Source organism: Falco biarmicus, chromosome 1 (genome assembly GCF_023638135.1).
Source record: "Falco biarmicus isolate bFalBia1 chromosome 1, bFalBia1.pri, whole genome shotgun sequence".
Classification (NCBI taxonomy): domain Eukaryota; kingdom Metazoa; phylum Chordata; class Aves; order Falconiformes; family Falconidae; genus Falco; species Falco biarmicus.
The window spans coordinates 56,987,495-57,015,291 of NC_079288.1; the positions used below are offsets into that span (position 1 = coordinate 56,987,495).

At 38.2% G+C, this 27,797-nt stretch overlaps 1 protein-coding gene across 1 annotated transcript; it reads right to left on the minus strand.

Moving 5' to 3' along the window:
- Positions 1 to 1,060: 1,060 nt before the first annotated feature.
- SLC39A8 (solute carrier family 39 member 8) lies at positions 1,061 to 27,797 on the minus strand. The gene is made up of 8 exons (XM_056327471.1): positions 27,459 to 27,797; positions 20,346 to 20,514; positions 15,031 to 15,200; positions 14,379 to 14,501; positions 11,861 to 12,028; positions 5,621 to 5,828; positions 4,920 to 5,104; positions 1,061 to 2,323 (listed from the first exon to the last, which is right to left on the minus strand). The coding sequence occupies exons 1-8, from the start codon at positions 27,642 to 27,644 to the stop codon at positions 2,177 to 2,179; spliced, it is 1,356 nt and encodes a 451-aa protein (XP_056183446.1). The 5' UTR covers positions 27,645 to 27,797; the 3' UTR covers positions 1,061 to 2,176.

The window sequence follows — 27,797 nt, forward strand, 5'->3', positions numbered from 1 at the left end:
ACAGACAACATTAACATGAAAAATACGAAAATCTTTCTCTCAACTAATTTCCAAACTTTCAGGGAGTAACTTAATTGCAGTCTTATTTGTCACAAAACAAGAATTTTTTGAGTGTCTGCTTATGCTTCTTCCTCCCTGGACATATCAGCAAAATCTAGGAAATCATTAGCGGTCCTAGAATTGGAATAGATTTATTGTATATGTACTGGACAAACATAATAGCAGAGATTATACAGACAAACCAGTTCATACAGAAATCAAAAAGCTTTCTTACCTACTAAATACTCCACTAGCAGAAAAGGCAATTTGGTTTGTGACTAAAGCCCTGAAAATCAGACTTTGTTCACCCCTAGTCTGCTCTGTGATGTCCAAGTAGGTTATTTCAACGAGTTGTTTGTCTCAGTTTTTCCTCCTTAAGGGAGGTAACAAAAATCAAGCCTCCCTTGCAAATGTTTGGATTTAAAGATGAAAAGTACCATGCAGGCATCTTATAATAATCTGATGAACTAACAATGGTAAAATGATTTTTAAAAGTTAATCAACATTTATAGTTACTATAATACAGTCTTGTCATATACAAGAGTAGCATTTACAAACAGCTTATATCCAAGGAAACAACAAAAGAAAGAATTAAAGGGAAGAACAGGGAGTGGGTGGACTCTTCTTCACAGAAACTTAGAAGGCATAAAGTGACTAATAAATGTTTTTTCCATAAAGCAAATATCATAGACTACTATAATTACATCCTAACTTTTATGACATATTTTAAAATAAGTATCACACACAACTCCTGTGCAGTTTGCCTTAAAGTTTTTAATCAACCAGACACCTAGTTATTTTTTCTAATGTAATTACAGATGAGACTTAAATAAAGTATTAAAATAAATCCCTTACCTGATAGAAAACATATTTTAATAATGAATTAAAAATAAAAGACTTGTCCCTTCCAACTGCCAGGAAATACGTCAAGAAACACTACCATCTTTGAACTTGTAAAACTTGCCTAAAAGTAAGTGGAAAAAAATTAACTTACAGGAGAATAAAAACACTTCCTTCAAAGTTTAGTGGTGACTGAAATGGAATTTTTTTTTTATTAATTTCCTTGCACACATCTTACAAGACCAGAGTAGCTGAATTGTTTATTTCAGAAGAACTCATACATATAAGCATGATTTTAGAAAGTTCACATGCAACAGATTGTGGTAAGAGTTCATGTATTTCAGTATCACTTAATTTTACCCAACTGCACACAAGGAAATTATTCAAATTACAAAAAAGCTTACTGGAATGCTGATTTTAGCAAGTTTTTTCTAAATTCCATTTTGCTAAACTGACAAAAAAACTTTAAAAATTCTAAACCAAAATACTGATTTTTAAAGGTATATTTGTGGAACTTAAATGTAAAACATTATTCTTTTCATAAAATACAAAATGCTTGAACATGTTTAAAATACTCAATGTTTCCGAAATATTATGGAGTTGATAAATTGTCATAAATTTAACACAGGATCCCTCTAATTAAAAAAAGTGGTTCTCAACATAAATCAACAATTCCCTAGTGCACTTAGAAAAGATCAAAAGCAGTAACTGGTATCTTTCCTTCCAGTGTTAATTAGTTATTAAAAATCTTAGCTTCATTAGTACCTACTCTGAAATAGTTTGATTTTTTTTTGGGGGGGGGGGGGGGGGGGGGGGGAAGGGAAAAGGATGTTATACAAACAAATCCTACAAAAAGAAAGTCATGAAAACTAACTTGTTTTGAAACTTCTTGCCTTTATCACAGTAAAAAAAGGATATGAGACTCCATTATTTTCTTTTAAATGAGCATCTTCCTTGAAAGACCTCAGCTTTCATTTGGTCCTGAGTTGCATGTAGTTGTACGTACTGCATAATTCTACTGGCCAAGTAATATCCTTTCTCTATGTCAGTTCAGATATGTCTGATACTTGTAAGTAGAAATTAAAAAATCAGAATCAGTTCTTTGGCATAGTACAGAAGTTGACAGCTCCTACTATTTGGATTGACTGCAAGTTCTAAAGAATTTCCTGTAATTGGAGCAAGGGGGACAGGATGGGACTTCATTTCAAAACCAAGTAGATTAAATGAATGTTCCTTTATGGATTTCAAGTGTCTTCCATTTGTAATTTACTTGATGCCTTCAATACCAATTCCATTTTCACAGCTGAATATTTCCTGCATACAAGGTAATCATCAGTATAGCCGTAAACCCTGTTAGTAAACCAGCATTCTGAATAAGGAAGAATGTGAGATCCATCTTTCTTCCTGTCACTTTCTCTCGCAGCATATCATTCATCTCTGGGAACTGAAAAAAGGGATATTTTTAGGTAAATATTGCCATCTTGTGGTAGTATGCATAACTCGAGGCATTAAGAAAATTATATTGCTACTTCGGACTGAGTATTACAACTAACAAAGGGTGAAGGCAGTCACAGGAATAAGTCATCCTAATTACTCTGAAAAACCACTTCACTGAGGATGGTAACATGAAATGGTGTTTTGTTCTGCTCTACTGTGATTTCACTTGGTTTTCTCTCACACAAACTTCCTTTTTTTGATTCCAGCAGTCTCCTAGGGTCCAACTATATCTAGGAGCAATTGCCATTGCTACATATTGTGTTTCTTCCTTCACTAGTATAAACAAAGGGAAGTGGAAGATTAGGATTCTTCTGCTTTATCTATAAGCAAATAAAGTGAAGCTGAAAATAGAGACAACTCATCAGAAATAAGAAACCTGTTACAAATAGAAGGTCTGGTGGGCTGATGAGGTAGTGGTAAAGCAAGAAAGAAAGAAGAATGTTGTGAAACACAGCATTGCATTAGATTGCAGTGAAGGGATTCCTCATTACATAACATACATCTTAATGGCTACATAACATCTATGGATAACTGATCTGCTCTTAACTGCCACAACAAAGATAACTTTGAGAGCCAATGGAGGTGATGGCAGATGAGCACTAGTGATAAAGTCCCCTGTATGGGGTGATTCAGGGTATGTTTGCTGCAGATAAAGTCAACCGCAGTGGATTTTGACAAATGTGCTCAAATAAGCTTTAAACTCTTCTCCTGTTGTGCTGAGAGTAGTATACCCAAAATGCAATGAAAACTGTGTATTTCAGCGTTAGTTTAGAAACCTTCAGGCTGGGTGACTCAGAAGCTGTATCTATCTTTGATCTGATAAGGCAAAAACACCCACTGAAGGTAATGTAACTCTTGAAGAACAGACTAAGGTTAGTGGGAACTGGCCAAACTTCCCAGAAATCATTCCAGAGCTCTGTAATCCTCTTGCATAAGAGGCAAAGACAACAAACCAGATCAGCTTCATGCCATACAGCAAGGCTCATTTGTGCACGCGCATCACTGTACACATTGTCACATGCCCGCAGCCTCACCACAGAGTGATCTTACTGGTAGAGGTTGGACTATGCCAATACTGAAGGAAAAAAGCACAGCAAAAAGGAAAGAAGGAAGGAATGACATTCTATTTAATCCTACCTGCTTCTGGACAAGCAAACCAGAAGTGTGTGAAAATCGTAACAGAAAGCAGAAAGCCAGATCTCTGTACAGAGCACTTGAATACCCTATTTCAGACTTTTCAGGGGGAAGAAAAATTCAGATAGGTAATTGATACAATCCAGAAACCTATAAAAAGAGAGACTGGGATTGGGGGGCGGGGGCAGAGGGGGAAATACAGAGAGAGGAACAGAGAGAACAGAACAACAGATACAAAGAAAAGAATGTTACCTACTTTGATGGATTCAATAACAAATTTAATTTGAGCTACTCTAAATTTATGTCACGAGTTTTACACGTCATAGTTCAGTACAGTAATATTCATTATATAAGTGAAACTAAATGAAAAGCATTAGCAATTAAGGTACTGCAAACTTGCAAAATAAACTATTTCTATTATTCATTTAACATCAACATTATTACTTACTAAATATAATATTATTACCTAAGCTGTAATAGTATTTAATGAAATAGTCACTATAACTACATAACATTTCTTAAATGCATATAGAACTAAACTGGGGTCTCAAATCTTTTCAAATTCAGGCCTCAGTCTTCCAGTTCTACACTCAAATGGATTCTCATGTGGTAGGCATAAACACCTTTGCAGATAAATCTGTTCTCACAACACTGAATTAAACATAGTAAAACTCAAAATTATTAAAGGATCTTTCTTAAGATAAAGCATCATCATAAGAGTAAATTATGGAATATTGTTGACTGCCTGTGAATCCAGATTTTATTTCCCAGCATCTAAATCTGATCTGGATCTTAGCACAATTTCTTTGCTTATAACTTCTAGCACGCTTAAAAAAATAAATGATAGACAAACCGTTTTGAATAGAGTTCAGCAAATGTTTTAGTCTGAACCAAGAAAATGGGGCTAGCACTGTTTAATTTAAACATAGAATAGAATTCAAGTCAGATTTTTCATCTAATCACTGTAGTTACACACCTTTCATTCAACTCAAAACTAAATGTTTCCTTTTGTTGACTTTTTTTTTTGCTTTTCTTTCAAAATATGGTTTAAATAGAAAAATGAACCTTTTTAAAATAAGGTGAAAATACTCTGCCACTTTAAGATGCTGAAACAAAGTATTTAAAAACTTCTTAATCTTTGATGAAACTAACTCAAATTCAAAAAAAGCTTGTCTCTCTCTAAAACTCCTTTTAAGCAATGATCTGATCAGCTCTATTTATGAGCTTTCATGTTTCATAAATAAGCATAACCATTTGTGGACCTCCATTAGAGGTATAATTGATGATTTAACATAAGTAGATGACACTAGCATGAGGAAGACAAAATACAAAATTCTACTGGAAAGACTTAGTGCAGTCTTTTTTTTCTTGCAGAAGAATAAATCACTGAATATTAAATTCTATCTCACCATATCTGCCAGAGAGATGTACAGGAACATTCCACCAGCTACAGCAAAGATGATGTTAGGAGCAAAGTTGTTGCCTACTAAGATACCAAAAGCCATTCCAATGTAACAGGAACATGCAGACAGAAAGTTGAAAAACAGGGCCTGCCGAGCACTCATTCCTGCGTTAAGCAAGATGACAAAATCCCCTAAAACAAAAGAAAAAAAAGAAAACCATCTTCAGAAAATGATATTGTGATTATTTTCTGTTTTCAAAGGAAGTCTGAAGAAAAGACATGATTCGTATACAGATTATAACCCCTTGCTGTTTTTTTCCATTCAATTAAACAATGGGATTTCCCTTCAATACTAAGGTAACTGACGTACTCTAAAGCAAGCAGATGATGCACAACTGAGCTAAGAGCACAAGAACTTAGAACTACCTATAATGATTAAAAAAAAAAAAAAAGATAATATAACAGTGTATACAGCATATATAAACAAGGCAGTTAATATCTCTCTAATATACATTCCCAACTTCCACCCACCTGCACTTGGGAACTTCCTGTGCTAGATGTGTATTTTGGTGCTTGGGAAGTTTTTTATGAGTACTTTTTCCATTCATTTGTCTAAACTTTCTTTAAATCTGTGCCAACTTTTGACCAGCACAACCTCCAACAACAGTGATTCCCACAGTATAGAACGTGTTGAATGAAGTCCCTTACCCAGTTCATGAGGAAACTCTTCGCACAAGATGGCTATGGAGGTACTAAGCCCTTGAAACAGAGACAAAGTGAAAGAAGCACCAATAGCCAAACCATCTATGAAATTATGTACAGCATCACTCAGTGTTACCATCCAAGCAATGGTCCCAATCTTTGACAGTGGACGCCCCTTAAGACACCTGCATAAGCTGCCTTCAGTGGCTTCTGCCTGGAAAAAAAAATCCACAATAAAGCAATTACATAAAACACTGAATAAAGAAGCCAACGAATCACCTTTCTGTCTTTAAACGAATGCCAATTATCAAACAAAGCACACTACTGTCTGTGGACACCAAAATGCTTGGTCCAAGAAGAGGCATATGTAGCAGAAGCAATTGTTTCCTATTTCAAAATGTTAACACACAAGGTCCAATCACCCTTCTGACTACAAAGCTTTACCTGAATGCCCTTCAGCTGAGACAGAAAGCAGTTCAGGCCATAGTGGTCTGAATGTCTCTCTGGAGTTTCTGTCAGATTAAGAGAGTGCCAAGGCTCCTCACAGCCTCCTCAGCCATCTCCATTAAGCACACACAGACAGAAGGATCTGATCACAGTGACTGACAGCATCTGTATTTCCTACCTAAAACACATGCAGACCAGTTACATACTGCCAGTACATCACGCTCTCAGAGACACACTTAGATGCCACAGTAGCAGCAAGGTACATGTGAATAGACACACAGCCAGATACTCCATAAACTTTATTTCTAGTTGTGGGCAGTGACAGTCAAGTCCAGCTATTCAAAGTAGCTTCTACAATGTTCACGTTTAATAAAAACACTAGTGGGTAATTTTGACTGTGTGAGTCAAAGGCTCAGAGCATGAAAACAGGCTAATAGAAAATAGCAATGCACATACACATCAAGGATCTCCATGCCTTCTAGAAGTAGAAGTGATCTATACATGTGGTGCCATGAAATAATGAAAAACTTGAAGCAGATAAAGTAATTTACATTTTCACTAGGAACACAAACTAACTTCCCCTAAAAAAATTCCTGATGATCCTTTCTGATAATTTCTGTACACGCATATACTGCAGTTATATAATACTTGCAAGCTTTATAGTATTTCCCCCCTAAAAAAAAAAAAAAAAAGGATTTGCATGTAAGGCATTAACTAGTGCTTACTTACTGGAATACATAAGCAGTAATACATACATCTGTGTGCCCATAGACGTATTTATACACCTCTTCTTCTCTTGTAGAAGAAGGGTTTAGAGAAACATGTCTTCCTCCTTATGAAAAGGTCACAGATTATTCTAAGATATTTGACGTGGTAATGCCATATCAAATGCAAACACTACCAGGCAACTGTATTTTGAACTTCCTGGAAATATAATGGTTAATAAATTCTTACAAAATCTTTAATGCCAGAGCAGTAAGGTCTGTCTCATTATTTGCTCACCAGACTCTTATCTGACATACCACTTACTGACTACTTGTATGAAGGAGTTATCTTGGGACAGGACAGGATAAAAGTTCAGGTCAGCGATTTCTGAGTCAGATGCCTGTTGCACTACTTCAAACTTGTAGCTAATAAAGCCTTGATTGAGTAGTGCCACAATTGCCATAAAGCATACTTATGCCTCCTATTCAGTGCATAGGAAGTCCTGAAATAGTATTTGTGCAACTGTACTTAAAAATTGTTTCAGTCATCAGGGAAACTCCCACATAGGTTTTAGACTTGTACTATACGCTTACCTTCAGTTTTGGAGGGTTCCCTCTCAATATTTCATCTAACACACAATCAATGCCAATCATATTTTTGGGATGATTAATTTCTACCTCTACTAATTCTACCTGAAATAGGATCACTTATGAATAATAAACCTCTCTTAATCCACAAAGGCAAATTCAAAATCACTTTAAGAAAGAAATATTACAAAGCCAGCTACATAAAAATACATATATTAGGTAACTGGAAGTAAATAGAAACATGAGTATGAGAAAATCCAAACAAATTAGCAAAGCTCTTCCACCTATTCATCTAGCTCCCTGAGCTGAAGTTCTGTTTCCCCATGTTTTTTTCTGTTCCCTGGTGGCCATGTTCCAAGCTGCCTAAGAACTGATGGAGGCATTGTTTTGTCGATCATCCTGATTTCTGCCAAAAACACATCTTCTTTCTGGGGCACGTTTCTAGCTTCACTGAGGAAAGGGAGTTTGAGGAAATGCACAGAATTTCATTTTGAGTAATTCATTCATTTTTCTACTAAAAAGGTACATTGTTCTTTTGGAAACCACACACAAACGCAAAAATCCCAACAACAGCAGCAAATATTTTCTGATAAAGCAACAATAATAATCTCAGGGGAATGTATTTTGACAAGGTATATTAGCAACTTTATCACACATGATAAAGAAAAGTAGTGGTGGTTTTTGTTCTGTAAAAACTTTCTACTACCAAAAATTCTCACATCAAATGCCAAGCCCCTCCATAAATTAAATGGGTTTATGAAAAGAGTTTATTAGGATGAAAATTCCTAAAAGATAATGAAAACAGTGAGCAAATAATACAAGTGTGCAAAAACGTCACTTATATACATACTTGTCTATGTTTGTTCCCATTAAAGCACATTTGGTTTTATGTGGGAACCATGTGTGTGCCTACAGTTTTCTAAGGGCTGTAGGGGCATAAATGGCTTAGCCGCAGAACTTAAGTGAAGGATCCATTTTCTGGTACCAGTTGCACTGCTGAGAACTCCAATGACAGTCCAAAGCACTGCATATACATAAAAAAACCCCATAAAAATCTGATCTGAAGAGTTTTTTGGTTGAAATAAATAATTTACAAATATATGTGCTGAACTTTCTATGTGTGTATGAAGAAAATGAATATTGAGTAAGAAGATGATATTAAGAATTACCTGCCAAACTTATCAAGAATGGAACCGATTCTGGAAATGTGCTGAGGTTTAGGCTGTTTTATCTGTGTTTGGTTGTATTTTAAGTAATTGCAATTAATTTAGGAGAATATTGATTTACTTCTAAAAAAATCACTTTCTTGATCCAGCCTTTCAAAATGCAGAAATAACTGTAGTTTAAAATCCAGGAATCAGTCTGAGAGGGTCTGTAATATATATAGCTATCTGCCATTTACCATGTTGCTTTGAAGTATCATAATTCTTGCCTGTAATCTATTTCAGATAATGTCTTGACTTCTGTAAATTATGTAAAGTACAATGACATTGCTTGTCTGAGTTTATATGCTGAACTTTATACTAGATTGTGTGCCTGATAGAAGTAGGTTAACAACTAATGCATATTCTTAATGTTTAAGATAAGGCAGGCTACTGTCAAATTTACCCTACAAATACATAGGATTCCAAAGCAAAAACATGTCTGCCTCTGCTAGACTGTTCTGACTTCGAGATGGTAGTTCAGCAGATGTCACAGAAGAGATGCCAGCTAAGGAGCTCTGTAATACCCAGCTGGACTATCAGGTCTGACTTTTATTAGTTATTAGTACAGTTCTGTATTATTTGTACCTCTGCAGTTTATGGTAAACCAAAGACATCCTTGGTATTTTTGCTCTTCTGAACACCATTTTTTCTTTAAAAGTAATGGCCACTCTTTGGTTCCCAAATTTAAGAAATTATACACAGACTCACTTATTTTATCCTACTGTGTCTCACCAGATTACTAGTTATTTTTAATGCATCTGACTCCTACAGACATGAACCAGACATGTCATTTTGTATCCTCTGGAAGTGCCCACAGGACCAAGAAAGAATCCTGACACTGCCTCCAGGGCATAAATAAAGGCCACTGTAAACTTTTGTTATACAGCTCTAACGTTGTGCACCCGAGGATAAAGGCATTTCAGCAATTTGTCTCTTGTAGAGGAATTATAGAGGACTGTATGAAAAGTTTATTTGTAAAAAGGTTGTGATGAATGGTAAAAACGTAAGGTATGAGAGAGAGAACGCGAGCCCTGGATGAGGAGAGACTAGGAGAAGGCAGTAGAGGGACTGGCATAAAGACTATCTTGGTATGAGATGATAAAAGACCTTGTTGCAGCTTGATAGTTTTGAGAGTGCTGCGACAGTTTCTGAAACAACTTTTGGTCAAAGTTACTGTTCTAAAGCCATATAATTTTAATGCATAGTAGATACAAATTTTGGGTAAGCACAAAAGTTTTCCAAGGCTGCAATTACTGCTGCAAGTGAAATCCAAAAGTATGTGACTAATTAAACATTTAGATTTACTTTGGCAGTCAGTGTGTTCTGGTATTAAAAAAACGAATATGGCCAAATCCCCATGGCTGAAAACAGCTACCTCACTTTGGTACAACTGGACTTCAAACTCCCTCCTTAAAGCCTACGTGATGATATCTGGCTACGCTGTTTGCCCTCTCTTAACTTTCAGATTACAATGACACATCAGAATTCTATTAGTTAAGTGTTGGCTTATGCCAAATTGTTCCTTCATAAATACCAAACGCCTGTAAAGTTGAACCCATAGCTACCCCTCGTGGTACTACCCCAGCTGCCCCAAAACCCCTCAGCCACATTGGCCCCTCCCTGCCTGCTAATGACCCTGAAAGGCTACCCAGCCAGCCCCTTTGAACCTGCCTGCTGGAGAAAAAGAGTAATGATGGGGTTTTGTCTGCTACCTCCAATATCAGCAGCAGACTATCTGCCACTGAGATTTCCTTGCAGCCGGCCTTGGCTCCAGAGTTAATTTTACCTGGTTACTTTCCAGAGGTTTTAATACAATATATTCTTTTCCTGGATTTGGAGAAATGGAGAGCAAGAAAGAATGGAAAGCATGAATTTTCGTAAGAACAGTAAGTAGAGAACAACTTCTGTGAAATTTTAAGTTCTTGAACTTAAGATTGCATGTAAGAGGAGATGTATGAGCATTCCTCAAAGGATCTTGGGGTGACCTACAATACTTCATGATCACAAGCACTGCATCTAAACTAATTGCTGGAAATAAACGCTATACAGTTACAATTTATTGTTATAATATATGGTATGATTTTGTTATGTTTACATTATATGCAAGCAGATGGCTAGCCAAAATGTAATAATGGAATAGGTCCAGATAAAACTTCTGATAAAAAGGGCAGAAAAACACCACCCATACTGAGATGACTGTCTCCGCAGAGAATGGAGGGTTCTTTGATTTGTTTTATAAATCTCAAAATACAGTTTAAATATACTAATTTCTTCTTGTTGTCCAAGCATTTTTAAACATTAAGCATGTTTCTCCTAGATTGTAAAATGCCCAGTATCCACCACACTTCATGACATTTCTACAGTAAGGACAAGTACAATTTTGGTATTTAAACTGTGTGCATCGAATGTCTTGTGAGTCTGCAGGGTCAATACTGTACTTTCAGATTCTCTCCCAGCTGCTAGGGCCTGCCTCTGGCTTCCTTTTCTGTTCCTCATTGCTCCACACAAACAACTTACTGGCTAAAGAACACGGGTGGTAAACCAGAAATCTCTACTATGAAAAAATCTGCCTTAGCCAACAGAGAATTGTTTCTATGTCTTATTTTTTTTTAAATAAGGGGCAGTACTGCCTCTCCCTGTACAGGGAAAAAGAGTAAAGCAGCACACCACTTTCTCCTCCTGCTTCCATTTTCTTCTTAGACAGAAGAAAGTCATATTTGTAGTATGAAAACAAACACAGAGAAATATAGAGAACAAATCTGAAAGAGAATCACACTTAAACCAGGAGGAATGTCTTCTGTTTCAACATACTACCTCCATAATTCCCACAGTATCCAAATACACTGGTCTAGCTCAAGCAGAGCTTACAATATATTGCATGAAAATTACTATACCAGTTTACTTAATTAATCATTGATTCAGAGGAATCAGGTTCTCACACAGCTTTACATAGTCAGAAACACGATACAGAACATGGAACACTACAACATACTATCACTCTTCAAGCAAATCAGTAACAACAGCAAAATCAAAATTAACTGAATTATCTGATTAAATATATAAATGTCTGTCCTACCCACCCCAATACTGAGCTCGATTAGTTCTTTTTGTTGGCCACAAATCAAATGCATCATTCAAATTTTATAAACTTGCCCCAAAACCCTTCATTTTTTTCATAGGTCTCAAACAAGTTGTAAGTTTACAAAAACTTGACAAATGTAACAAAAATTAGTATCTAACTCTCCTCTCAGATATGCTCATATATTTGGCAGGGATAAAATAAATACACACAATTTTCATACCTGTGCTGAGACCACACTGATGCTGTCAAAACCAAGATTTCCATTGCTCTCTATGATGGCAGAATTTGCGTAACACGTCCCCCCATTGCTGGATGACAGTGGTTTGGGTGGGTTAGGCTTATCCTGAGGGTAATTCTGTTCTCCATTTTCAGAGTCGTTATGGCCAGTCTAGGTGACAAATGAATAAGTAGGTAGCTAATTAAAACAACAGCAAAATAACAAACATAAGAAAATAGAGACCAAAAAAGAAAGGGTGGGGGCATCACATTCATAGAATCATTTAGGTTGGAAAAGACCTTTGAGATCATCAAGTCCAACCATCTACCCAGGACTGCCAAGTTCACCACTAAACCATTTCCCTAAGCACCACATCTACATGTTGTTTAAACACTTCCAGGGACAGTGATTCTACCAATTCCCTGGGCAGCCTGTTCCAACACTTGACCACCCAAAGAAATTTTTCATAACATCCAATCTAAACCTCCCCTGGCACAACTTGAGGCCATTTCCTCTTGTCCTATTGCTTGCTACCTGGGAGAAGAGACCGACACACACCTCGCTACAACCTCCTTTCAGGTAGTTGTACAGAGTGGGAAGGTCTCCCCTGAGCCTCCTTTTCTCCAGGCTAAACCACCCCAGTTCCCTCAGCTGCTCCTCATAAGACCTGTACTCCAGACCCTTCACCAGCTGCATCGCCCTTCTCTGGACACGCTGCAGCACCTCAGTGTCCCTCTTGCAGTGAGGGGCCCAAAACTGAACACGGGATTCAAGGTGCAGCCTCACCAGTGCTGAGTACAGGGGGACATTCACTTCCCAAGTCCTGCTGGCCACAGTATCTCAGATACAAGCCAGGATGCTATTGGCCTTCTTGGCCACCTGGGCACACTGCTGGCTCATGTTCAGCCAGCTGTTGACCAGCACCTCCAGGCAGCTTTTCAGCCACTCTTCCCCAAGCCTCCCCGTTCCATGGGGCTGTTGTGAGCCAAATGCAGGACCCAGAACTTTCTCATCGAACCTCATACAATTGGCTTCGGCCCATCAATCCAGCCTGTCCAGATCCCTCTGCAGAGCCTTCCTACCCTCAAGCAGATTAGCGCTCCTGCCCAATTCGGTGTTGTCTGCAAACTACTGAGGGCACACTCAATCCCCCCATCCAGATCAATAAAGATACTAAACAGGACTGGCCACAGTACTGAGCCCTGGAAAACACCACTTGTGACCAGCTGCCAAATCGATGTAACTCCATTCACTACCACTCTTTGGGCTCCTATTCACACAGCTCATATCCATGCTGCCTTGCTTTCAACACCATCAGTAAACATTCATATGTTTAAATGAACTCCACATGTATCTAAGTTCCTAACTTACCTCTTACTTTTAGTTAATCGGAATATATGTGGGGATTTATCATTTTTATACCTTTATACAGAACCTCCCAAGCTGAACGTCTGACCATAAGTGATCAACATTTGCTAAATATTCATGACTGCTTGTCAAATACAACTTATAAGCCTTTGTCAACTGCTCCCAAACACAAAGGGCAACACTTTTTTTTATATTTTTTTTCTGGTGCAGTTAGTACAAACGAGGGAACAGGAACAGTTGATCTTCATAACCTTCAATATCAGCAACAGTTTGAATGGGGGGACCATAAGTGAGGTAAGAATGGGAAGGCAGGACAGTTTTCTTCACAAAATGTGAGAAGAGAGGACCAAAAATTTTGGGACGCCCTTCTCTCAGACAAATTCAGCCTCACTCCTGTGAGCACACAGAAGCCAAATACACTGACATATGGGTAGAAAGCAAAGCCCTGTGCAGTAGGGATAACTGCAGTGTCACTAAGGCAGTGTACTCTGTGTACCAGAGCATGGGGAACCAGCTAAGTTACTGAAGGTGAGATTCAGGCACTGTCAGCACAGTTATACTTTATAGATAACTAAGAAGGTATATAGAATCAGAGAATCATTTAGGTTGGAAAAGACCTTTGAGATCATGAAGTCCAACCATTAACCAAGGACTGCCAAGTCCATCACTAAACAATGTCCCTAAGTACTGCATCTACATGTTTTTTAAACATCTCCAGGGATGGTGATTCCACCACCTCCCTAGGCAGCCTGTTCCAGTGCTTTAATATGTCACATCGATTTCTCCTTCCCAAAGGGGAGCTCCAGGGGCAGACTCAATTCTCTCCAGCTCTTACATATTTCCACTTTTTTCTGAAGCATTTAGCTAGCACGGCAACAATTTGGCCGTTGAGAGCAACTATAGTATACTCCAGTGGCAGCAGACCACACACATCTGGATTCTATTCCCAGCTCTGCTTTTAACTCCCTTAAAAAAGTGAGATTGCTTCCACTATCCATATGGATTTTAAACAGATATATAAGAACACGCAGTAAGGCTGAATTCCTCAGATAAAATGGAAAAAACCCACATTTTATTAACTTACCAACTCACTCATAAAATATAACAGGTACTTTAAGGCAAGGTTCATTCAGTTAGTGATATGTTTCATTACCTGGTTATAGATCTTCAATATCACTTTAAGAATCCTTTCCACAAAGAAGAGAATATAGAATCCACCAAACACAGCAACTGCTTTCTCAACATAGTTGTCTACTTTAGGGTCAAACCCAAATGCCTAACAGTGAAGAAAAAAGCAATGCAAATTAGTCTGCAATCTTAGCACATTTCCAGAACAACAATCAAATACAACCCCACACACAGGTACTCTAATATACATACTTACCTGTCTACCAACCATGAGTTTTCATGAAGTTGAAATTATGAAATACCTGATCTTTTTATTTTTTTTAACTTGGATTAAACGTTAACAGTGTTTTAATTTAGTAGAACTTTATATGCGGAATATGTAGTAGTAAAGTACAAGACAAGGAGGGTCTAACCTGTAGGCCATTAATGGTAACTAGAATTTTGTTCAATACATTTCTCTTTCTGTCTAGAGGCAGAATAGCCTTTGGTCCTTCCCATGGCACTACAAGACAATATCCCGATGGCTCTGCTATAGAGATAGTAGCTAATGATGCTGAAGCCCACCCACAACTCTTTGCAGATTGCAGCCCACACATAGAACCCACTGAAGCATGCTTCTAAAATTAATACACTTTAGAAACGAGTATGCAAACCAAATAATGATTGCCTTTGCTTACCTCTGGAATGAGCTGGAAAACTGCATTAGAAAAAAGAGTGCCAATGGCCAAACCCACAAAGTAGGTTAAAACCTTGGGAAAATATGACTTCTTTAAGAGGGGAGTTAAAACCAATCCCAGAAGTGATGCCAAGTTAATGATAGTCACAGCCAGGAACCCAAATCCCCAAACTGTGGATAAACAAGCAGAAATACAAAATATTTTAGTATAACACCCACTTCAGGCTGTTTGTGATTTTTCTACTATGGAATTGGGAAAGAGAGTGGTTCCCCTTGTTGAAATTACACTTCACAAAAATAAAAATCTTAACATGCATAGATACTTAAGATGCATACTTGCAGAAAGGAAATATCTGGAAACATTGCCTGGGACTACCATATTAAAAATGGAAACTGTGATAGTGTAATATCTGGGATAGCCTATCTGCTTCTAGTATAAATCAGGACTCTCTACAGTCAGTGAAGAGTAAAAATTAAAGCTGAAGCCAACAGTCAAAGTAGCTATAGCACAGACAAAAGACAAAACTTACTAGTACCATGGTTAGATCCAATTATCACTTACTCCTAAGGAACTCCAACACAGAAAGTCTACTGTCTTAGCTTTACTAGATCCAAAAATACTTTCTGATGAAGGATAACTCCTTCAAATCATCCTGAGATGGTAACTTTCTGTTCTTAACAATCCTCCTCCTCCTCTAATTCAAAGTAGCTGGCTGGAAATGCTGCTCATCACTGCTTCTTAAACAGGTGAGGTAGCAGACAGCTGATAGTAGAGACAATTATAATACAGAAATTAAAGCATATAAAAAAAGAGGTCCTAGGTTCAAGAAGATGGACATGTGGTTTAGGTATACAATAGGGAAAACCTTTCCTAAGAAGTGGCAAAGGCACCAGGGTTCACCATTTTAGTTTCCTTCATCATAAGCATAGTCTCAGATTTTCAGAGTTCAGACACCAGGACTTGTACAAAGCCATACCATAATTATTCTGGAGTCTGAATTACAGGTTCGGGGGGGGGGGGGGGGGGGGGGTGGGGGGGTGGAGAGCAGAGCCAGGTGGTTGCTGTTGCTGTTCACATGTATCACAAAGTTGTGTCTCTGTGCATGACTACCGTTTTTCCCAATGATATCTCAAGCCCCTGTGAGTACAGAGAAAAAAGCTTTAAAAGTTGCACTGACTAGTCTACAACACTGCCTCAAGTGATGCCACCAAACCACCAAGTTATCCACATAGACAGTGGGTTTGTCTAAATAACAATCAAAGACAACACAATGTTGTTGATTATACCAACAACAGATTGGTATAATCCAGGAAGTTACATCATTATATGCTTTACAATACATATGCAGAGAAGTTACCATAAATTCCTTTCTGCATAGCAGAAACTAACAGATCAGATTATGATCTACAGCCTAACTTTCCTGCAACACAACCAGCAAACACACTAAGCCAGATTCCTCACCTGCAACTAGGATGGCTCTGCCTTGTTTGCACAGTGTCACAATTTTTATATGTAATTAATTTTATATTATGTCAAAACCAGAAGGCATTAGAAACATTTAAAGCATTTGCAGAAAGTAAATCAATGTCAATTAGGGCACTCATTTGTCATTTGGAGGGGGGAACACAAAACTAGATATGGGTAGATTCACTAAGCTACACAGAAGATTAATTTCCATTAATATATGACATTTCAGTTTGTAAATATGTTTTTGAAATCAAATCTATAATAAACAAATGGGCTTCCAATGCCATCGTGAGTCACAAACCATCGTTTACAGTTTGGGATTACTACAGAAGCACAAGTCTCTCAGTTCGAGTATACAGAAAGCTCCTACACAATCCTGTGCAAATGTGCATAATGTGTATTTTAAACTGAGTTAACAAAATAAACCCCCCGTTTATCAGATATGAAGCATCTAGTGTACTTGCCCAACTTCATCTAACACGGGAAATTAGAACAAGTTTCAAAAATTACAATAAAAAAAGCTAGTACTAATTACTTTTTACAACACAAGACAAAGAGGATAAACCTACAAATTATGTGTGTAGGTTAGTGGATGACAAAAATGATAGAAGAATGGAGCTTAAAACCAAGCACAGAAAAACATGTTCTTGCCGAATTGTGAGAGAAGTTCTCCCAATACCATATGCTTCACTAACAAATGGTCTAACTTTCATGCTGGTACTCGTTGTTCAGAACAGCAAAACATACCGGGACACTCAACCTGAAGTACGTGTTACAAATAATACAACCATTTTGTATGCTTAAAGCAACGGGAGATGTCTCATAACACACTAAATGACCTGGACTCACAAGTAGGGAAATATTCTGAACCACTGGAAAAGCCTTTCTTCTTCCTGATTTACCAGAGATTAGAGGTACCAGAAGATAGATGTGGTTTTACTTTTAAAATTCAGTCCTAGATCTGGATGGGTCAAAGAACTTGGGATTTTACATATTGATATTTTGTTTCTGATTTACTCACCCAAATTGGGAGAAAAAGTAAGAATTAAATTAAGCAATCAAATAATCTCAGACAATTCATGAATGCATTAAGTATTATCCATCCTAGGCATTCCACAGATCCTACAATGAGCCTCAGTAATATGGAGACTAGTTTAAGCTAATTAAATTTTTAAAGATATTCAATAAATCTAAGATCTTTTTTATGCGTTCTCCAGGAAGGTGCTCCTGGGTCTTCTGGCAAGCTTTTCTTTGAGTTCAGGAAGACCTGAAGTGTAATTGGAAAGGAAAAAAAAAATATTACCCCATAATTACACAATTACAGGAACGGGTACTTCAAGAAAAATACCACAAATGGGAGGAGGGGGTAAGTGATAAAATTCCAAGGCAACCAATGTTGCCAAATTTCCTGCATTATGGATTGTATTTCACAATATCACCTATGCAATCCTGTCTTAAAATCAGTTTTATTTACTAGGACTCTATCCACACCAAGCTTTCCATGAGTCCATGCTGGCTAGTAAGCCAGCTAGTCTGACTTTACGTATCAGAGCAGAACAGTCTGCTTAGGACACACACTCTCTTCCCCTGAGAATGGTGGCATGATCAGCTTTTGCCAACTACCATTATTCCTTCTGTCTCTAGAACTCTAGCCCCAACAAAGAGACAGTCAAGACACCCAAAGCCACAAGAAACAAAAAACAAAAAATGGCAGGAGTGCAAGTAATATATCCTCCTTAAGAACACCACTGCTCATCACTGTTCCTTGTAAGAAGTAGGGACAATTGCTCTGGACCTTCCTGAGGCAGGCTCAGGCTCTTCCTTAGTTGTGTCCTGGGATGAAGAGGAAATAAGGGTACGAATACCTCTCTAAAGAAGCCAAGCAAACAGCACAAAACCTGTTTACCTTGGACAGAAGGAATGCCGCTGGGCATTTCCAGCTGTTTCATGCAGCTCTATACACCTCCCTATTATCTTTCAGAGAAGCAAGAAAAGGAACAACATGAGCAGGCCACTAAGGTCAGCTAGGTTAGGTATGAAGTTATACAAATCACAAGGAAAAAAACATGCTACATGCTGCCTGTTAACTTCTACTGTGCTTCAGCAGCACTTTTTTTTTTTATTGCAAGTAGCTGTCCTGTAAAGTTTATTGTACTAATTTGTTCTGTATGTCTTGTCCATTTGTATTTTGGAAGACAGAATATTGTTAAGCATGTGGGAGTCCCTGGGCAGAAAACTCAGATAAGCACAGCTGGAATACATGCATAGAGGATTTTGCTTCATGGGTAGTAATTGAAATCAGCTGGTCTCAATGCTGCCACAATACAGATTCATTTTGTAACGGGCTGGAGGTATGCATAAATCAACACCTGCATTTGGCACTGGGCCTTACTGTGAATCTCCCTTCAAAATCGATACCAATGTGTCACAGCCTCACATACTTGTGGGTTTAAAACACCCTAACCATGGGTCTTGCAGATTTCTTGTGCTACAGCCAAGGGAGGGGCAGGGAGAAGGCTGCCTTGCTTATCTGGCTACTGGACATTGTTTCTGAGCTGGCAGGATAAAAGAAAAACAAGAGGGATGGTCTAAAACAGCTTAGGAAGTTAACTATAGGTCAAGCTTTCCATGTACAACCTACTTAAACTGCCCCACAACAAAACAAAACAAAAAAATAAAAATAAAAAAAAAAAAAGAGAGAGAAATCCTACTCTCCAGTGCACGTATTATGGACTTCTTGACAATATGTGCCTTTCTGTGGTATAAGCCATCTAGAATAACCATGGTAAACTGATGCCATGGTTTCAGTGATTAATCAAATATAATTCTGATTATTCACTGACACAGCTATTTTTTAGGAATGATCTATAATTCTTTATAAATACCAACCAACACTTCTATTAATCAGAATGTTATTAATACTAGAATTTCAAAATTTATGAAAAATATTGCTCTATCTCTGCTCATAAATACTGCCATTAGGCACCTGCTTATTGAGCATCCTAACTTTTAACTTTAATTCAGCTGGTTCCCTTGGAACAATAAATTTATTTGGAATACTGAGTCAAAAAAATAGGCTACTACCTATTTAATCTTTATCAGCGCAACAAGCAACTTCATTAACCAGCTGAATCTTCCCTGTCCCACATTTTTTACTGCACTGTATAGTTCTGTGCATAATAAATACAGAAATAGGGAGAAAAACAGGAGGAAGGAAGATTAAGGCTACTCAGCCAAGTGACGGTATTACACGTGGAGGGCGCAGCACATAAAGGTGACATGAAAGCAGGAGTTGGAGTTTGGAAAGAATATGAGTAGTTTTCTTCAGTAAAACAGTCACTGGCTCCCCTAATGTCATGACTCCCACCTGCAAATAATTCCACTCAAATGCAGTCCCCCTAGTAACTTTACCTTGAGTTGCCTTGATACATGCACATCCCACTAACCCTGATTTGCCACTGCAAATCATGGGCACAAATTTCCTTTCTCTACGCCCATCTTTTCTCCTACTGACCAGCTATTAGCAAGAGTCTTTACGCTTCAAGGCACAAATCATTATCCAAATAAAACAGGTCAGAAAGTCTCTTCCTTTAATGGGCCGGTTATTCCATAACTAGCTACTTGGTTCTTTCATCTTTCTCTAAAACATTTTTAATAATCACTGTCAAGAGATAGGATATTTATTTAGCTAGTCCACTGAGCTGAAACTGCATTTCAATTTTATGTTCCCACTTTACAACTATATCCTCCTAAAAAAGATGTTCCTGTTGTGTATAGAAAAATGCTTACTACTCACCTAAGAAAATTCCACTGCAGTCACAGTATTAATGCAATAAATATTAACTAACCTTGTAAAGAACGTGGTTTAGATGTATCCACGAAGTCTTCCTGATGATCACACGGGTGAAAAATTAGCTGTTGCAAAACAGCAGGACATACTGTAGAGAAGCTTGAATTTGACACGTGGCTGTTGTTCGGTATTCCATGCAAAGAAAAAATTTCCTCACTAGTCAAACACTGGAACAAAAAGGGATTCTGTCAACTTAATACTTCAAATCAAAAAATAAGTCATGCACTGAGAAATCCAAGAATTACAACATGAAAATACTGTAATGCATTTTCAAGGAAGTGTACGCAGTGTTTGTAAGATTGCTTAATGTGAGGCAGAAGTGATCGAAGTATTTTAAGTAAGAAATCACTAATAAATGTAACATGATCTCAAAAGACCTTTTCAAACCTTATTTCCTATGAACCAGGACAGTTAAACCTTACAATATATTTGGAAAAATAGCTTCAAAGTAATTAAAATCTCATGTAATTACCAAATAATTAAGTTTAAGAGCAGACTAGATACAGTTAAAATCTCAGTGAGAGTATGGCAGAAAGTGATTGGTTACTCAGTGACCACTTGTTTAAGTGACCACTTTACTTTACAACAATGCTTCTTACCTATCTCCCCAGATTAGCTGTTTAAAAATGATCTAAATGTTAGCAGCACTCAACATTTTAGATTAATTTTATAGCAATCATTGTTAACAGCAAACGTTGTTTTGTAGAACCATTCTGTAACCCAATGAAATAAACTCTTACTTGGGATCTTCACTTGTCCTCAGGACGTAACAGTATCTAATGGATCAAGGATAAACGTACTTAGTGCTAAACCAGGCCAAAGGCAGGGCCAGTTGCTCTGTTTGTTATTTTCAACCACAAAGATAAAAGGCAAACACCATGAAAAATCTTAAAATATACATTACAGAAAAATTGGTTATCTTTACATGAAAATGTTATATACTACTCTTCCACCTTTTCATTTATTCACATTCAGTATTTCCTACAATGATCAATAAGGAGTGTTCTTTTTTGAGTTTAATAAAAAGCAATTTGGTTTATTGCTGTACAAAAAACATGTACCAAGGTCGAGTCTGAAGACAAAAAAAAAAAAAAAAAGTCAAACGTTTTCCTTTTATATAAAACATCAAGTTAGAGCATACTTGTCCCTGTAGCAAATCTCAGTTTGGTTGCAAAAGTAGAGCACTGGAAGTCTTAGCAAATTTAAAACGAACGTTCACTCACTGCTCTTTTCAGTTTTGCTAGCCTTCAGATTCCACAGCACTTCTCCAATAATTCAAGATTATTATTGATAAAGTAAATTCCTTCTAGATATAAGCCAAAGCAAGTAATTTACTTCAGAAGAGCTGCTTCTGTTTGTATTTTTCTAATACTGTCCAAAAGGTGAAAGGCATGCACACATCATTTGAATGTGTCTATTTCTGATTTAGCTTGGAGGAAGAGAAGATGCAGGCCAATTCAAGTCACTTCAGCTAAATTACATCCAGGATGGTTCTGTCCTTCCTCTTTAACGATGCAGTCCAACAGAGCACTCAAGTACATGCTTGAACTTAAACATAAGTATAAACTGTGTTAAGGCCATGAGACCTTTAAGACTCAAATGTGTACGAGCAATGTGCTTTCATCTTACAATGTCAATGCTCATGTCGAAGTATCACATATAAAATAAATATAGCTTGATAAAAGAAAATGTATTTTTGTTTTAAAGCATGTTGCTCCATTTAATCTCAGTGGAAGTAGTGCACAGAGAAATCATCACTGACGATAGAGTCTAAACAGCCCAACACATAAACTCTGGAGCTTTCTATACTGGTTACATGCCTAATCATTCTACTGGTAACTCTGCATTATGAAATAATGCAAAATACATGGCTAATATGTCCAGCATGAAACAAAAAGAGGATAGCTGTGGTCTACAGGAACAGTTCCTATATAGTGCTTCTTGTACTACTTGCTTATAGAGCCATTTCTGGAAGTCTACAGTGAAAAGCCCTTACAAAAAAAAAAAAAAAAAAAAGCGCCAGTAGGAGCCATGTTCTCGGTAGAAAAACAGATTATGGAGAGAAAATAAACCAGAGACAGCACGAATTAGTAAACGTTGAGACTTGTAATTTCAGCTACATACAAACAAGTGAGAAATACCATCAGACAAGAGTTCTTTTATGTGAAGAAGAGAAACAGCATTTTATTTAATTACTATTATTATTTTGATCAGGGACAAACCCAGAGGATAATGATTCCTATAAATGATTCATTGTTTTAAGTCACCTCATACTCTCAGTAAACTCCTACATACATCCAAGAGCTAAAAAGCAAGCTTGCATGAGTTCATTGGCACAATTAAAGGATTAATTAAGAGATTCAATCTATTAGAAGCCTTGGATTGGAGCAACTCATGTTTGCACACTGCAAAACTCTGCATTATCTTTGGAAGATAAATATGTTAAGACAGCCACACTGCTGTAAAAACGTAAGCTATTTATTTTGCAAGACTGACAGACCATCTCAGCAAAAAGGAAATTTAGCCTCATGGAACAGGGGACTGAGAATGATGTCCTTGCTCACCAACTATATTGTCACGATTGTCCCGTGCTGTTCAGTAAGCCTTGTCATAGTGATTAGGTGAGGGGACTGCTTGTAACATGACTGTCACCCAGTGTTTAATATACAACTGCAAAAAAAGATAGGACTGATCATGTCCCTGAATTGTTAAAAAATCATTTTAAAAAATGGTTTTATCAAAATTGTGGAGGACTTAAATCATGAGAATTTACACAACTACAAAGTAATCAGACTTAAAAAAAAAATTTAAACCATCAACTCTGTTATTTAAAGAGATGTTTACTTTTCCACTGGTAAGGCTCTCCCCAAAATGATTGACTAATACAAGATTTAATTTTTTTTAAGATGGTAAGTGAAGTGATGCCCAACTATCTAGAACCTCTTTATGCCAGTATCTTTATAAATGAAAAGCAGATGCCAACTCACCACATCCTTTGGAGGAAAGGATGTCACAATTCCTCAGACAGAAATAATGCAGAAAAGACCTCTAACTGGAAAATTAACAAAAAATGCTAGAGTGCCAACCATTTCATAAGTGTTTCAGTCCCTTTTCTGATCTTCTGCCATGTTCTTATCTCTGTTCCACCTTTGTTTTATCTGTAGCACTCAACATGCAAAGTACTAAGACACCGAACAGCAACCTGGATGGCAGTTTCTCAATGTTGCCAGATTACATACTGCCTAGCCCACACCAGGCTGAGCCGTGGGTCACACAGTACCCACAGCAAAGACAGAATGCAGTGAATACCTATCTGACCAGTTTGGGTTTGTTGGTTGTTATTTTTTCTTTTACTTAGCCTGAGTCTGGATAAGGCAAAAAAGGGACATATGACTATGCCTTCCACAACTTACCTGTAACAATTTAAAGAATCTAATGCTGATGTGGTGACACCTTTTTGTCACTTTGCACAGGTAAAAACTGGATGCTAGGAGACAGGAGACAACCATGCCTTCAATAGGCAGCACTCCATGAGAAAAAGTCAAACCAGATGAAGCCGCTTGAATGCACTTGTGTGCTTGAGGGATTACACACGCACCCCAATGTGTTCAAGGCAGCTGAAAACTGTCCATGAATGCTAAAATTTGCTGAAGATATTGTAGAAATAAAACACTTAGAGGGTACAACAACTAAGGCTATTTGTCTTCTCACTGGCCAGACAATATCAGATCATGGTGTTGGATCAAGACCATAAGCCACACACTGTCCGACTATTCCCGCTTCTTTGAGAAAGCACAAGTTGTTAACTACCGAAATACTACCAGAAAAAGAAAAGAAAAGCAGTTACTAGCCTGGTACTAGTTTACCTGAAACACTTAAGTTATTGGTTTTGACTCATCTTGAGGTGAAAATTAATTATATCTGATCATTAATATTAATAAAGATTTTAATTTCATTTTGTCCAAAAGTTTTGTTCAAAAATTAAAAAGACACAGTATTCGGGCAGCATAACATCTAGACTGGCATAAATACAGATTTAGAAAAGTCAAAGAAGGAAACTGGAGCATGATTTTAACACCTACTGATTATGTCAAAGCACAATATAAAGATGACGTTAACAAGCTTTCTTTCTAATGCCCATTTTCCTTCCAGGTATTTTTTTACAAAAACTTTTGAGCATGTCATATAGTCCTTCAGCACACATGTGTTTGGCTATCATACTACAATGAATCCAACAACAGCAGACCAAGCATAGTTTCATGTTTTTACATCTTGCTAATAATGTAAAATACAGAGTGAGTAAACATGCCATCATCTATTATACTGAAATTGCTAATTTTTCTCCTAATAGTAGCACTAAAATATGTTGGAATTCCACAGTAAAATGTGAAAAAAAAGCAGTGACCAGTATTTGAGTTTGCTTGGTTACCCTGATTTCTCTGACAGGAAGTCTTAGCTTATAAGGTGATACGGAAAAATTGAAGAGCCAAGAAAATATAAACATAGAATAAAGAGAATTACAGAAGTGCATGATGAAAGCAAAAAAAGAGCATAAGGAATTTGAGACAGTTCAATCAAAAATTCCAAAACAGTACCCAAAAAATTTTACTTTTTTGTCTTTCACAGGAAAAAAATTAGCATCTTCATAGACATCATAGGACATAAGTCACCATAAATGCCTACATGAGTATACGTTCAAACACCATCATCAATAAATCAAATATTTTTTTCTTCTCCATTATCTTTTCAAGTCAACCTGGTATCAAAAGAAAATAGAAATCAAGCATCCATCTTCTGGCTTACATATTCAGACACTTTCAATCTTTGAGCAAATGGATCAGGTTCTGGTAGATCTTCTCTTGTGAGATTAACAGGCTTACCAAAACTGTTATGAATGAAACATTAAAACTAAACACTAATACTGGGATAAAACTAAGAGACTGTTCCTTCCTGCCAGTTTTTGAAGTGCTATATCACCTGTCCCTTACAGATCAGCTCTCCACTAAAAATTACTTCAGGCTTGGATGAGCGACTCTGATAGAGCAGAGGCCTGTTATCTAGATTGGAAGAAAGGCCTGGGAATCATCCCACTAGCTCTGGGCACTGAAGTTAAGAACTGAAAGTCTAAGATAACCTTGGTTCCTCCTACAGGCAGATATTTATGCAGCCTGAATGGATTCAGCCTACTTGAGAAAGCCCTGACTCACTCTCCAGAGTTATTTACTTTCCTCTGTAGCAAAGCAGTAGAGCTTACACCTCTGATGCCTTCCAACACACTGTTAGATTCAGCCGCTCCATGTCTTCTGTCATAACCAGTAGGTACTCTAAATTATTAACTTGTAAGCACAAAGAGTCACAGTGTTTGAAAATGATCACACGGAATGTACTTGGTATGAGTATGCATTTGCAGGTACCACCTGCCTGAAATCACTGATAAACCAAACATCTATGAGGGATCAAAAGCCAGGAGGTAAAATGCACTTGCTTAAATGGTACTAGCTCATGGAGCAGCTGTAAGGCCAATTTTAAGACAGAACACAAGTAACTCAGCAAAAAAATATACACATTTCAGTATGGTATCCTAGATACTATTCAAAATAGATGCAACTAGAACAGGCCTGTAAAAAAACTTCAGTTAAACTTCAAATGACTTATGAGGCACATGCATCTACAGTAATAAGAAAAAGCATTACTACTTTTTTTCTTCTGTAGCCTGTGCCAAAGCCTGTGTACGAGGGCTACGTGCTTTTGCAGAGAGAAAACCTGAAGGACTAAAGAATCTACTAATTTCTGTGCCTTTTTAAAGAAAGCACCTTTTCATAGCCATATTCAACACTGCAAACTTGTATTTAGCATGTGTAGTTGGGAGTATTTATGTTTTTAATACACTGTGTTGGAACAGTGTTCCATTTGTGAGATTTGGGAACAGCTACTCTGGCATATATTGCCATGCGTATACAGAATACTACATTGATTTCAGTGGCATGAACTCCCAATTAAACCTCTCACAAGAGTAAAGACATCAGAATTGCACTCTATCTAAAACAACGGGAGTTTTTCCAAGGTTTGCCTCCTTCACAGAGCAAGCAAGAGAGCTACTACTCCAAATGTAAAAAAAAAATTCTCAAGGTCCCAAAAGCCATGCCTCCCCCATTTCTTAGGGAGTGGAACCAAACCAGAGCGAACAGTCAGCCCTGCTTTCCTTTCATTTTCATGACTAACTTCGTGTCCCTGATTCCTAAGCATAAGGAAGCCTCAAACAGCCTTATGATTCCCCTTCAAGGAGACAAACTAAGTCTACGACACTACAGAGACATGAAATTAAATAGACTTTTAAAAAAGTAGCAATGAGGTCCATGTTTTGTATGGAGACACTAAACCAAGTAAAATATTTTCATGAAAAGTAAAATTCCAATTTTATTTAGCCAGTAAATTAAACATCACTTTGAAGAGTGTTTAGTTGATTGATGGGTGTACACTTTGCAACTTAGTAAGCTGCAAATTGACTAAGTAAGTAAATTTGGTACTATATATAGGGCTACAGCTTGATATATCCTTACTACATAAAGAGGACTTTGGAAACTCAGATGAAACTTTCTGAAAAAGTTTCTTTATACAAGTAGACTGCCCATAATCAAGTTTATGCTATCGCATGACAACTGCATTTTAACAAGTCCTGAAGATTTGTTTATACAACTCTCAGAGGGAAACACTAACTGATTCTCATACATTTCTTGCTGTTGCCCAGATGTTATTTACCCAGGAAAACTGCCAGTTTAAGAGCTGAGCAAGGAAGAGGTAGAGCTAACCCCACGGGCAGCCCCACATCACGGCAGGCAGCAGCTCACTGATGGGTGGCAGTTTCTCCCCTGCCGCTCTCCTGGTGGACCGGCACCTCCGCTCGAAACCCGGCCCCAGCGCCGCAGGAGCCCTTTGCTCCCTCCCCGCTTCAACGTGAGGAAACACGACGACATCTAAGAAACCGGGCAGCTGCCCACCCAGCTCGGCACCCTCGTTCCTGGACGTGCGCCTCCAGCCCAGCCCTCACCGCCGGCGCGGAACGGCAGCAGCAGCACCCGGACACACCCTGCTCCCGCCGCCACCGCGGTACCTGGTTGTGGTGCAGGTGGGCCAGCGGCAGCACCGCACCCAGGGCCGGCGCGGCGCCCAGCTGGTGCAGCAGCGCCGAGAGCTGCCCGGCCGACAGGCTGTGGTTGGCCCCGAAGACGCGCAGCACATCGTCGGCGAAGGTCGCCGTGACCGGGGCGCTCCGCGCCGCCGCCGCGCCTGGGAGCATCTCCAGCCCCGCGGGACGCGAGTGTCGCTGAGCACGCTGCACGGCGCGGCCCCTCCGTACTGCCGCCGCCTCTGCGGGGCGGGAGGAGCGGCGCCCGCCGCCTCGGCCCCTCCCCGGGGGGCGTAGTGGGGCGACGGGGCGGGCGGGCAGCAG

Bases quoted from the DNA above. Each gene is read 5' to 3' on its own strand.
- SLC39A8 (XM_056327471.1), bottom strand. From the start codon at position 27,644: ATGCTCCCAGGCGCGGCGGCGGCGCGGAGCGCCCCGGTCACGGCGACC. The intron at 20,515-27,458 runs GTACCGCGGTGG...TTTTTGTTCCAG, and splicing joins CCCACCTGCACCACAACCAG to TGTTTGACTAGTGAGGAAAT. The intron at 2,324-4,919 runs GTGAGATAGAAT...CCCTTTTTTCAG, and splicing joins ACATCTCTCTGGCAGATATG to TTCCCAGAGATGAATGATAT.